The sequence below is a fragment of the Myxine glutinosa genome, chromosome 2 (genome assembly GCF_964187855.1).
Source record: "Myxine glutinosa chromosome 2, kmMyxGlut1.1, whole genome shotgun sequence".
In the NCBI taxonomy this organism is placed as follows: domain Eukaryota; kingdom Metazoa; phylum Chordata; class Myxini; order Myxiniformes; family Myxinidae; genus Myxine; species Myxine glutinosa.
In genome coordinates, this window is record NC_136262.1 from 224,542,004 (window position 1) to 224,556,271 (window position 14,268).

The 14,268-nt window shown below is 45.5% G+C and overlaps 1 protein-coding gene across 2 annotated transcripts in view; it reads right to left on the reverse strand.

The window, feature by feature from the left end:
* LOC137420790 (sodium-dependent phosphate transport protein 2B-like) overlaps nt 1–14,268 on the reverse strand; it is a 120,752-nt gene that overhangs the window by 23,418 nt on the left and 83,066 nt on the right. Inside the window, exons 12-13 of one of the 2 annotated variants that reach the window (XM_068106156.2) lie at nt 12,594–12,718; nt 2,193–2,771 (exon numbers count right to left, since the gene is read on the reverse strand). In XM_068106156.2, the coding sequence (XP_067962257.2) occupies nt 2,211–2,771; nt 12,594–12,718 (686 nt within the window). In that variant the 3' untranslated portion in view covers nt 2,193–2,210. Of the gene's footprint in view, nt 1–2,192; nt 2,772–12,593; nt 12,719–14,268 lie in introns of those variants that run through there. The other variant, XM_078772320.1, reaches the window with a different exon arrangement.

The following is a 14,268-nucleotide window of genomic DNA, read 5'->3' on the forward strand; positions in this document are numbered from 1 at the left end:
CTACTAAGAATTTACTTTTCTCGAGCAAACGAATTTGGTCAGAGTGTCGGAGATGATTCGCCTACTGAAGGAAATCTCAACTTCTGCATGGAAATCACAAAAAAACTTGCACATGAGGTGAGCAGGTTGTAGCTCATAGAAATTACTTGCTTTATAAATTTTACACTTCCACACCGGAATGGCTGCTCTGCAAGGGGGTTCAACTCCCCGGGGTCCTGTACGTCTCTACCTCCGGTTTGTCTGACTAAATCTCTTCATTGTTTCATCTTCATTGTTTTCATCTTCATTGTTTTTTATACTGAGTTCAATAAATAGGTTGTAGAAGGATATAAATTTGAAAAATATTGTTTTCAAGGTAAAGGCGCCACGATGACTGATCCATGAGAAAAGTGAATTAGCATTCACTTAACTGGCTTACAATCCCCATTGTGTTCGGTAAAAACTAATTTCCATCTTCACAATGCGCTGCATTTACAAATGTTTGCTTACAATTAAGGTGAAAGAATGTGTTCCCTCCCACCGATATGAATGGTTTTGCTTACGTGACCTGTGGGGGTTGGGTTCACATGTACCTTTCTTTCTTCCCACTTGCTCCGCATACAAATTGGTCTTATGACTGGTTTTTGAAGTCTTAAAATTACATATGGAATTGTCAATGCAGTCTTGTTTTTCAAAAAACCATATAGGCAACAATTCGGAAATAAATACCTGTAATTGATGCAGTTGCATACAAGTTTGCTTCAGTAGGGGAGCTATCTCCGGTACTTTGAGTTAACATGCAGGTTTGAAATTATAACCTGAATGAAAAATTCTAAGTTGTGATGCTCAAATCCTGTGAAACAATAATGTTAAAAGATTAATGAATTACGGATATGTGCTTGCAAAACTCATTCAGGTATTTCTAAGATTATATTAGAAGTTTAATAAGTAAAATATTTAAAGTCTTATAGTTTACGTTCACATAGTGACCTTTCCTAATATCCTTGTAGCATCGAACATGAGAACTGTGGCTCCACATAGTCTGATGTAGACAATGGAAGAACAGATGTGCCTCATTAAGGATATTTTAATATGCAGACCTAATGTCTCCCCATTCAGCGGGATGTCTGCCCAGCCCAGCATTTCACTCGACCTATCAAATTGCATTTCCCCATTTCTCTATCCCTCCCATCCATATTTCATTCGACCAATCCTCACTACTCTATCCCTCCCATCCATATTTGGCTCAAACCAATCCTACTGCTCTCCTCCCCTTTTTCCCTTCATGTAACCAATCCCATTTAGCTCCTCCCTGTCTCCCTCAGCCCCCACCCCCATTTCTCTCTTCTTCACAAGTATAAAAAAGGATGCTCTGGACTGCAGAGTAGGATTTTCACTTTAGGACTTTGACTTCGGATTTTGTTGTGTATCTTGCAGTGTGCTCTTCTTGATTTGCATTGTGCTCTTCCTGATTTGCATTGTGCTCTTCTTGATTTGCATTGTGCTCTTCCTGATTTGCAGTGTGATCTTCTTGATTTGCAGTGTGTTCTTCTTGGTTTGGAAAAGGGTTTATTGTGTCTTACTGTGTATCTTCTTGTAAACAAAAGTGAGATCCTCCTCGGGAATTAAAATTTGTCAATCCTCCTTCTGACAAAAGGTTTGGACATTGAATTCTTGATTCATCAATTACTTCAGGTCTAAATTCCACAACACCCGCTTTATCAGTATAATATCACTGACTGGTTCACTCACCTTCAGTCTGATGGTCAACTTTGCTTCTGTACTGCAATACAATCATACAGGTCACACCCATATAACAAGGAAATTAACTTATAATTTTCCTCCACTTGGTGGCAAACTAAATCTGGAAGAAAGACAAATACTTGAAGGATGAATTATGTTTTACAGAAGCATTCAACATTGATTAAATAAAACCCACCACAAGGACCTGTTACTATTATTTCAACATCAAGGGCCCATCATTCCTTGGCTCTGTCTCATCTGCAATATTTTTGTCTGTTGAGAGCATTGACACTGAAGGACATTGCTGCATTTGCGTAACGTACAAGTAGAGTATTTGGTCATTGATGAAAAGGTGAGGGAGAGATAGAAATTTGAAAACAATGATGCAAATGCAAGAAAATTATATACCTGTACATATTAAGAATTAATAGCATTTTCAGGCTGAACACAGCAGACAAGAATTGACACACTTGAGCTACAAGCAATTTTTATTCCCAACCATCGTCTATCCCATGACTCAAATGTTCTGCATTTTCAGCATCATCAAACGTTTCATTGCTGAACTCTGCAACATCGTTAGAACCATTGTTATTTCCACTTGTGGTATTTGAAATTTTCTCTGCATTTGCACCATCATTCTTATTCTTCCGTTTGCAAAATCCTGGGCGGTTGTTCCAGACAGCCATGATCAGATTATCCAGAGGTTTCATAGAATGCATCCACAGTGGAAGGAAGTTCCATGTGCGGAGTTTTTGTGGCAGCCATCTTGGGCGACGGCTTTGAAGGATGTTGATGATCACTACAATGATGATAAACACAACAAAGGGCAGGCCAACACCAAGGAGCACCTTCCATCCGGCCAAAGAGAGGCCGAGCACAACACCGGGCAGCAGAAAAAATGCGAAGAGGAGGTAAAGAACGGCAAACCAACGGTACTTGGCCGTGCGGTTTCCCAGCATCTTAGCCAACTTGATTGGCACGCGCATGAATGGGATGGGGTAAAAGATTAAGATTCCGCTGATGTTGAAGAACAAGTGGCAGAGCGCAATCTATGCATTCAGGGAAAGTACGAAAAGGTCAATGATCACGAACTTACTTCATTCGCATTATTGAGTTGATACATTATGAAGTAGCCCCAGGATAGCATTGTGGAAAAAAAAAAGAAAAAAACATTTTCCCTCTGTCTCCCATTGTCTGTGTCCAAATGTATATGTTATTAAATGTGGTTCTAAAGATTGGAAGAAATAGAAATACAGGGTATGCCATTTAAGGACAGTTACAAGGAGTTACAAGAATCTTCATGCAAGGGGAGGCCATTAGCCAGCCCATCAAGCTTGTGAAATCCTGCCAAGATCCGAGTACCGCACTATCCACACTACTTCTAGGTACCTCCAACTGAATTTTAAATACAGTCGGACCCCGCTATTCACAGGTTCTGCGTATTCGCGAGTGACAAAATGTGACCTGTTTCTGGATTCGCGGAAGTGTCCCATGAATTCGCGTTTTTTTTCTATTCGCGGCCATGTTCCATGAAATCGTGGGGGTTTTTTTTCTATTCGCAGCCATGTTCCATGAAATCACGGGGGTTTTTTTTCCTATTCGCCGGCCATGTTCCACGAATTCACGGTTTTTCAGGGGTGCAAAAAAAGATTTCACGAGCCGCTAGCTTGACACATTTATAAAACCCATCTTTCACCAGCCATTCATAAAGCAGATGGACATACGCAAAAAAAACATATTATTGCGGTTTTGAGTTTTGGTAACAGTTTGTATAATAAAGGTTAAATTTCCCCCTCATAGTTAGTCACACAGACAACATGTAGCCTCGCGATAGTGTAGTTATCTCTTAGTATTTGTGAGCTTAGTCCTTTTCCTATGTTCTGCGTTGAGTAGAGTAAGGAGAATATGTCCTACTCCTACTTCCATTGACTATCCCGCCTCCCTAGCCTCATGCCTCTTTGTGCCGCCTTTGGTTCATTTTGGAGCGAATTAACACGAGGCAGGCCTGGGAGGGTCGGGGCGGGACCGAATGAGGGCGGCAGAGGAGCTGACGGTAAGCGCGAGCCACCAATCAGGGCTCAGAGGGTGTGGCGGCAGCACTGCGTCACAGGGCGTGGTTGGAAGGTTCGAGAAGGTTCGGGCGTATCAATATAAGCGGTTGCGCAAAGCCCCCAAGAGGACTGCAAAGAAGGACTCGCAAGCAGTAAGAGCGTCGAGGACTTGGGAGGACTCGCGAGCAGCTGGATTGAAGAGAGAGGTACAAGGACTGTGTTGGCATTGAGTGAAGAAAGACGCGCATGAACCAGGATACGCGCTCATATAAAGTAACGCTCGGTTGAGCTTGAAGCCGAGCCGCGTACAGTGCATTGAGCAACGCGAGTAATAACGCGCTGTGTAACTGCCAGCCGCGCTGAGAAACGCGTATTTTCCTTCCTACCTCATCGGCTGCCTTTTTTTCCGGAGAAGCGCTATGAGGATCTTTCCACCGCCTGCTTGCCTTCTTCGTGGGACGTGCTGGGACCGTGGAGAGCCAGATGGGGCCGTAACTGGATGACCACGTCGACGCGTTTGGCCGGAACATCAACCTGCCTGCAATCCCCTGTGTGAGTGTGACGGGCCCGAGTCTGGGTGTTAAGAATAAGACTGTTTAAGTTCTGCTCTGTGTCTCTGCGTACCGATCATTGTACATACGTGTGGGAATAATAATTAACCTGTGTTCTTCCTTTCCATTCGATCGTTCCCGTGATTTCCTCATTGACTAAGCGTGGTACGAATAGAACTGCTCGAATGAGGTTCCACTACTAAAAACCACGTGGTACTCAATCCGCTCGGTGTACCCAAATCACACGTGGCTCGCGCGAGGCTTGTTTCCCCGCTTCCGTGGCGGCGCAGGGATTTAGGTACGAGCGAGACCTGGTCCCGAAACCCTACCTTGTGTTTGTCCGGAAGAGGCATTTCAAGTCTCTCGGTTCCGCCAAGCCCAGAAAGAACAAGGGGATTAATCCCTCCTTGGTAAGGGTAAGAAGGGCGGCGGAGAACCGTAACATTTAGTGTCAGGAGTGGGATTTGGAACCCCGGGAAAAAATTTTGGGCACCAATTGTACATATTGGCCGTAACAATTGGTGTCCGGGAGTGGGATTTGGAACCCTAACAAAAAATTTTTTGGGCGAATTGGCTCCAAATTGCGAGCGGACGAAATTTAGCATTAAAAACAAATTAAATTCGTACCATGGCTAGCCAAGACGGTCGAATGCCGGTGGGGGTAGATGATGAGGAGGAATTAATGACCCAGACCCCCAGGAAAGGTTGGTAGAAGAAGAGGAAATTGATGATGGGCCGGCAGCAGGAGTAGAAAATGGCGGCGCCTCGCACATGGCGGCGGAAGCCGAGCCCGCGGTGCCAAGGTACATGCAATTATTTATGGCGCAAATACAGGCATCCATAAAAATGGAGGGGGATCGACTGAATATAAAAATGGATGCCCAAAGTGACAAATCCGCCTGGGACATGGAAAAATTGGAAGACAAAATGGACGCCCAAAGTGACAAATCCACCAGGGACATGGAAAAATTGGAAGACAAAATGGATGCCCGAAGTAACAAATACCTCCGGGAAATAAAAGAAATGGGGGAGGACATTGGGCGCAGGTTGGGCGAGGAGGTCGCATTGGGAGACAACATGGTGACGTGGTGTGAGGAGTGCGTAGAGAGCGAGGTAGAGCAGAGCACAGCCAAGTTGACTGAGGGTATAGAAATTGCGACACAGGGTGTAGAAAAGCCGATGGCCACCGAATTGGACAGGGAAAATTCATGCGTGCCGGCGGTCGTCGAGTTAGATAAAGAAATAATTGGGGCCGAAGAGACAGCAGAGTCGGAAAGTATAGCACAGAGGGAAGAAATGGGATTTGCACAAAGTCTGCATTTGCACCGTGATGACGTGCTTGCTAACCCCAATAAAAGTTTGCAGGTGTTGCCGGAGAAGAAGGTCCCCAAGGTGAGTAGGAATGTTTTTGGCGTGAAAAGGGTTTTGGCACGCTTGGGGAAGAAGCGAAACCCGGGCGGTCGTGGAAGGTCCATTGTGCGGTGTACGAGGGCGACTGGCGCGCGTATGAGAGAAAAGTGTGCACCGGAGCGTGGGTGTGAGCGAGAAAAGTGTATGACGGAATGTGTGCGGGAAGAGTGTGTATCAGGAGAGTGTGTTACAGAGTGTGCGAAAGAGTGCACACCCGAGAGTGGGGAAAAAGAGTGTACGATGATTGGGTGTGTACCAGGAGAGTGCACACCCGTGGGCGTTACGGAGTACTTAATGAGAGAGTGTGTAACGGAAGAGTGTGTGCCAGGGTGTGTGCCAGGGTGTGCGGTGAGGATCGGGTGTGTACCGGGAGAGTGCACACCTGTGGGTGTTACAGAGTGTGTAACAGAAAAGTGTGTAACGGATTGTGTGGAAGGTATGAGTGTGCCTAGGTGTGCAGGTGCGAGTACGGTGTGCGAGGGAGAATGCACACCAGAGAATGTGGAAGGAGAGTGTGCTGTAACAGAATGTATGGGGGGCACAGGGACGCCTAGGTGTGCGAGTGCGGAGTGGGTCGCGTGTGGTGAGAACGCGGCTCAAGCATCGACACCGACCGGGGTAGCGTTTAGCGCAAGGGATAGCCGACATGAGCCCTCGGTGAGTTGTGTGCGGCAGGGACCGGCGGGGATCGATGCCACGGCCGTGTCACAAGGACCGATGTGCACGATTCGTGCCGGCCCTGTATGGTTGGTGCCGCGCCGTGGCGGTAAAGGCGAACGGCGAGGTTCAAGGGGAGGTAGGAGAGTTCGGAGCCGCGCACCCTTGCGGGTGCGGTGCTCCGACCGTGGGCGGTTGGGCCATCGTGCGTGGGACCGCGAGGCCCCGCGCAGGGATGGGGCCCTGAACCTCAGCCCATCCATGCCTCCTCCCCTGGATCGAAAATGCCGGATGGACCCAACCAACAGGAGACCAACCAACTGCATGGATCGCTCGGCCTTTCAGAAGCCGAGCTGTGACAATGTATTTCCACACGGAGAGGCTCAAGTGCAGTGGGCGAATGGAAATAGTGTACCCTATGTGGGGGAATGATAGTTTGACCATTCCTCACACGATCCGGGCCCATGAGCATTAGATTAGGGGGATGGCAGTGATAGGCACATGGGGGCCAGCGATGGTTACCTCCATGGGGCACCGAAGCTAGCAGAGGGATGGCTAGGATAATTGTTAGGGAATTAGATGACTTTAGAAGACAAAAGATTTAAGTAGGGACTTTGTACTGTAGGGGGGACGTAGAGAGATTAGAAGGATGATAATGACGAGGGAGTGCATAGTGTAACGGGATGACGGGGAAGCATGAGTTTTCGGGGAAAAGCAGCTAGTTAGATGATGCTGTGTGTGTGAGAAATTGTGTTGAGATAAAAGGAATTGTGTTGAAGTGTATGGAAAGTAGTGTGCGAGATAAAAAGGTGTGTGAGCACAAAAAGGTGTGCGAGGAAAGTGGTGTGGGAGATAAAAGGTGTGCGAATTTGGTGTGTGAGATAAATGGTGTGGAATGAGTAGTGTGGAATGCTTGGTGTGGAATAAAAGGTGTGGAATGCATGGTGCGAAGGAGTGAATGGGGGGGAGATGGACCCATTCACGAATGCCCGGGGTGGGTAGTGTAAAACCAGGTAGTGGGCTTAGGTAAATTGTTTGGATATTGACACCTGTGGTGCAGGTAGTGGCAAAGTAGTGCTTTGGAGGGTGCATGAGTCAGTGACATGCCTGGGCGTGTGGCTTAATTGGTGCGTATGGTTATTGGGGCACTCCGCCACTGGTAGTTTGTCGGCCAGGTGAGGCCGCAGGTAGGCTCTGGGAGCCAGTTAGGGTAGTTGTGAGGAGTTGTTGAGTGGGGCCCGAGGATCTAAGGGAAGGACCCGGGTTGCCCAATGCCAAGGAGGGCATCAGGGGGTAAAGTGCCAGGAGAGGCCTTCCCCAGTTTAGGTAGTCACAGGAGCAGGTAAGCTCGGGTGGCGACTTCAGTGGCGGTGGTGCGCAGGTAGGTAGACCTGCTAGTGGAGCCACACGACCTAGCCCCAAAATTGTGCAAGGGCACAGTATGAAAAATTGGGGAGTGAGACCCAAATTCGGATGGCATCACAGAGTGGTCAATGGGGATTCGGTTTTTAGAACCACATAGTTTAAAGATGGCCGATTGGCAGGGTATGACCCCGGGTAGTTTAAGAGTTAATGTCAGTTAGTGTAGTTAGGAAATGAGGAATTCCCTTCGCGCCATCCACAGCCATGCACCGAGGAGGACGAAGCTCCACACCAAGACCAAGTGAACTGTTGAGTGAGCAAGTCGCATCATGACGTAATGGGACATTGTGGTTGTGTCATTCCTTCCTTCCTGGGAGGGATTGGGAGACGAATTTGGTTTAGAGGGGGATATGGAAGACAAGACGTAGAGACGAAATTTGTAAATACAAGGAAGGGCTAGGGTAGTGTAAGCGACGTTGGGGGGTACAAACGGCTAGGGACGAGCCTGCTCTGCTCGCTCTTCCGTGCCCCTTGCGCTGCATTACCTTGTTTACTGTGTACCTTTGTGCCCTTTCCGCTTTGCTGGTCATGCTTTGTCTCTCCCCCCACCCCAGGACCATTTTGGAGGTGGAACTGTGCAGCACCATCGACTGTGCAGCACCCCTGCTGCACTTTGTTACAAATGTGCAGCCGAACTGCACAGCACGTTGCTGCCACAAACACTTTGCTGCACATTACACACACTATGGACCACAGGTCTGGTGGCCTTACACCTCTACTGTGCAGCACTTTGCTGCAAATTCACCTTGCATCTTCGGACCACTTGTTTTGAGTGGCATCAATGTCACACAGTCGGACCACCTAAAGTTGGCCCTGCTTGGCAATGAAATAAAACGAATTCTTTGTGTGTTTTTATTATGGTGTGCTAGGGATGAGAAGAGTTGTAAGTTTATTTAGCCCTGAAGAGCAGGAATGGCCTGTATGCCGGTCATGGGGCTTGCCGGTTTGATATATGCACACAGAAGATGCAAGAAGCAAGAGGCAAGCAACAAATATGAATTGATGAGTGTTTTTGTGCTTTGCTGTGCTTTCTCTCCCCTCCAATCTTCTTTCCAAAAAGGACAGGTCCTGGGTCATAGAACTGTAAATAAGGAGTAGGTTTTGTGCTTGTATATAAAAATGCTGCCCACTGGCTCTATGTTTAGTTTAACAAATTCCGGATTCGGTTAATTGTGGGCGTGATTCTGTTAGAGTAGCTACTCAACGCAATAGATGGGACATATTTAGTGTTTTAAAACTGTCGCATACACGGGTTAGAGTAAATGTTAGGGGGAATCACATCTATATGTCACATGTAAAAGTAAAAGTTAGTTCCCAGATCTTTCTCAAAACCGGTCGTTCCAATTTTTGTAGGGTCGACTCGGGGACGAGTCTGACGAGGGAGAGGGGTAGTGTTGCGGTTTTGAGTTTTGGTAACAGTTTGTATAATAAAGGTTAAATTTCCCCCTCATAGTTAGTCACACAAACAACATGTAGCCTCGCGATAGTGTAGTTGTCTCTTAGTATTTGTGAGCTTAGTCCTTATCCGATGTTAGTTCTGCATTGAGTAGAGTAAGGAGAAGAGGTACTACTCCTACTTCCATTGACTATCCCACCTCCCTAGCTTCATGCCTCTTCGTGCCACCTTTGGTTCATTTTGGCGTGAATTAACACGAGGCAGGCCTAGGAGGATCGGGGCGGGACCGAATGAGGGCGGCAGAGGAGCTGACGGTAAGCGCGAGCAGCCAATCAGGGCTCAGAGGGTGTGGCGGCAGCACTGCGTCACAGGGCGTGGTTGGAAGGTTCGAGAAGGTTCGGGGCATATCAATATAAGCGGTTGCGCAAAGCCCCCAAGGGGACTGACGAGAAGGACTCGCAAGCAGTAAGAGCGCCGAGGACTCGCGAGCAGCTGGATTGAAGAGAGAGGTACAAGGACTGAGTTCGCATTGAGTGAAGAAAGACGCGCATGAACCAGGATACGCGCTCATATAAAGTAACGCTCGGTTGAGCTTGAAGCCGAGCCGCGTACAGTGCATTGAGCTACGCGAGTAATAACTCGCTGTGTAACCGCCAGCCGCGCTGAGAGATGCGTATTTTCCTTCCTACCTCATCGGCTGCCTTTTGTTCGGGAGACGCGCTATGGGAATCCTTCCAATGCCTGCTTGCCTTCTTTGTGGGACGTGCTGGGACCGTGGAGAGCCGGACGGGGCCGTTCCTGGAAGACCACGTTGACGCGTTTGGCCAGAACATCAACCTGCCTGCAATCCCCTGTGTGAGTGTGACGGGCCCGAGTCTGGGATTTAGAATAAGACTGTTTAAGTTCTGCTCTGTGTCTCTGCGTACCGATCATTGTACATACATGTGGGAATAATAATTAAACCTGTGTTCTTCCTTTCCATTCGATCATTCCCGTGATTTCCTCATTGACTAAGCGTGGTACGAATAGAACCGCTCGAATCGGGTTCCACTACTAAAAACTGCACGGACCATGTGGTACTCAATCCGCATGGTGTACCCAAATCACACGTGGCTCGTGCGAGGCTTGTTTCCCCGCTTCCGTGACGGCGCATGGATTTAGGTACGAATGAGACTTGGTCCCAAAACCCAACCTTGCGTTTGTCCGGAAGAGGCGTTTCAAGTCTCTCAGTTCCGCCAGGCCCAGAAAGAACAAGGGGATTAATCCCCCCTTGGTAAGGGTAAGAAGGGCGGCGGGGAACCCTAACAATATTTTACGAGTCGCGATTATGGTTTGTCTTCTGCTCATGATCTGTTTGATCTGTTTCATGATTTGTTTCTACATTCACTGCTGTGTGCTTTGCGTTTTCATGGCTTTCGCGGCCGTGAATTATAGCCACACTATAATCGAGCGCTTCGGGGATGTTCCACTAGATGCGTAAACAAGTTAACCCCACAATTTATAGAATGAAACGCTTCATTTAATATACTAGTGAGGTACCCGTGCTATGCACGGGTGGGAGGCCAGAAGCAAACAGACAATGCAGAAACGGCGAATGCTAAAGCATGAAACCAATAAATTCCACATTCCTGTATCACCTTCAGTCGCACGTCAGACATGGACAGCAAGTTCGTGAAGGACTTCCATGAAAAACGTACCCGTTCGCAAACAAACGGGTACGTTTGTTCCATACCCAGTCAATGGCGAATCTGCATATGGCAATCCGCAAATTTCACGTTTAGAAAGTAGAAACCGTCATGGCATTTCGTCATTCACTTGAACTCGATATCTCTTTTTTCATTTCAAACAGCATAACTCTAATCACAAATTAAATAGCATTAATATAAAAAATTAACTTTTAACAACATTCGTGACATAAACAAATATTTAAATCCTGATGTGAAGTTCCGTACAGTTGGTTGAACACAATTACGAATTCAAAATCGTAATTGTATTCACTCAATTCCAATCATCAATTGATACTTTAACAAGATACTGTTTTAAATGGCGGTTATATTGGGATATTATCAAACCAGCTCATTGCCGTCATCTGTCCACTTCCGCATTTGCGGCAGGTTCATAATTCTCATCAAAATCTAAACAGTATTTGTATAATTTCAATAAAAGCCACATCATTGTTCATATCGGTAAATATTATTCCATCGTGTTTGGAAAAACTGGAAAATTGGAAAAATTGGAAAATTGGAAAAACAATATAGCCTTTTTTACTCCAGGGGGTCCCAGGATTACCCACCCAAAATATCGTTGCGATCGGTTCCGCCGTTTTTGCGGTACCTGGGAACGGACGGACAGACGGACATTTGGTGAATTATAGTAAGATTATTGAAATTAGCAGCTTGGCTTCATGGTATCATCTGATAACATCCCCCACAAACAATGTGCAGAGTATTCACCCCTCCCGAAATTTCCTCCTTTCTAATGTGTGAAGTTCTATCTCTTTCAGCCGCTCCTAATAGCTTAGTCTAGCAAGGCCAGGAATCAATCTAGTTACCTCCGCCACCAAAGGTGGATGGAAGTTATGTTTTCACCCCTGTCTGTTTGTTTGTTTGTGAACAAAATATCTCAAAAAGTTGTGGACGGATTCGGACGAAATTTGGCAGAGATGTAGCGCATGTGACAAGGACAGAATGATTCGATTTTGGTGAAGATCCGGATCCGGCTACTGGAAATTTTAAAGTGATTCTTCACCATTGGGAGATAGGGCCAAAAACGATAAATAGCAGGATATCTCAAAAAGGTGTGGACGTATTTGAACGAAACTTGGTGGACCAGTTGGGTGTCTGACAAGGAAGAATCGATTCAATTTTGGTGAAGATCTGAATATGGATTCGGATATGAGAATTATTTAATTTTTTCTAAGTAATTCTTCACCATTGAGTGATATGGTCAACCAGGCGGAGGTATGCTCTCTACTGAGTGCCGTTCTAGTTACTCGATGTTGTACCCTAGCTGACTAGCTCTATAACAGTCTTTCCCTAGTCAAATGTCGAACCAGATATATGTCCAATGAGTAGTCCTGAGTATGGTAGGACGTGTACATCGATGTCAGAATATTGAAGGAGTTCAACGTACCTCAGGTACCAGGTAATGCACAAAATTTATATTTACATCCAATGAGGGTTCTAATAAGTTTAAGCATCAGTCAAAATCTCATCTCTTTACGTACTCTACAGTTGTCCAGCAACATCTGATAAACTACCTTGTATAATATGGACAATGTAAAGCATGGCAGCATTCACTTTCAAAATTAACAAACAAAGTGTTTTCTATAAAAAAAAATTTGCACATTAATTACTTCCTAAGGCTTTGATTCGTCCCCCTCACCTGTAGAGACTGCATTAGCTTATCACCTGAACTTGCCAGGGATGCAAGCACAGCAGTTGTGGTTGTCCCAATGTTGGAACCCAGCGTTAATGGGTATGCTCGCTCGATACTGATAACTCCAATACCTGTACACACCCAAGAGGGGATGAAGAACAGCGTTGAAGAGATGAGCAAATTCCAATCAGAAACATTGAGCTAAAAAAAGTCTTGTTGAAAATAAATTACGGTAAGGCCGAAATTGTTGAAAGTCAGCATGTGGAGTCCACTCTGACTCAATTGTACCTATTTTATTGTTTTGCAATGTTTTGGCCCCTTTTGTACTTGATCCCACCAATAACTAGAACAATGCGACTGTGTTACCAATATGCCTCCGCATAGTCCCACAATGGGTAGATGTCATCATTCGCTGTCCTAAAAATAAACAAGTTTCAATTTAAATCCCTTCAGCTGTTTTCAAGTATCCCATTTTCACCAGCCATGACAGGTTTCACATCGATCGGTGAAGCAGTTTCAGAGACGTTTTTAAATATCGACTTCCAAGCTAATACGGCTGCCATTCCACATGACATATGACCTTTAAAAATGTACGCTCTGCATATGTATGGGTAAGGGATCACGTTGCTGAAGTTTCGTGTTGATCGGATAAGGTTCATTTTTCTATCCAAGATGGCTGCTAATCCACGGACGGAGGGACAGACATATGGACGGACGGACAACACGAAAACATAATCTCATCTTCAAAGCACATACTGGCCAGCTTCGGGGGCGGAGGCATAAACATGTTTTATTTCTGACCAACTCCATCTTTGGTATGTTGTTTGTGTGCCTTTATCTAACTTGTGAAATTATCATGTGGCATTCAGGCAGAAGTCCAAGTTATGGCAAATTGATTTGATGTCATCTTGTTGAGTAGTTGGAATAGTATACTATTCTTTATATCTTTTTATATCTTTATATCAACACTTTTTATATCTTTCCCGACTAAGTCGTCGGAGGCATTATGTTTTCGGGTTGTCCGTATGTCCGTCCGTACGGTCTAAACCTCGTTTTTCTCAGCAACGATCCGATTGAGGCAAAACTTTCAGGGTAGGAGTGACACCCATGCAGAATGTTCTATCATAATTGTGACGTCATAGGTCACGTGGTATGGCAGCCATCTTGGAATAAACACAAATAATTAAAAATTATTTCACGGAAACCACTGAATGGATTTTTTTTAACTTGGCACATTGCCAAGTACTCCCAATGGGGAACAAAAGCATGATAATGATGACATCATAGGTGAAGTGGTATACCAGCCAAAAATGTTTTAATCGAATTCCTTATCCTAAAAATATGAAATTGCATGCACATGATCTACGACCCATTTGTATTGAAATATGAAATTTATGACATCATAGGTCACATGGTTTGACAGCCATATTGGATTTAACCTAAAACCTTTAAAAAAAACATCTTCTCCCAAACCACCAAATCGTTTGACTCGAAACTTTATGTGTGTCATTGACTAGGCATGGCGATTAAAAGTTGATCATGGAAACATCATTGGTCACATGGTGAGGCAGCCATATCGGATTGAAGGAAAATATTAAATAATTATATCTCTGAAACCACTTACCCTATCGATGTGAAATTTTACAAATATCATCCAACACGATTGTTGCATATAGTTTGA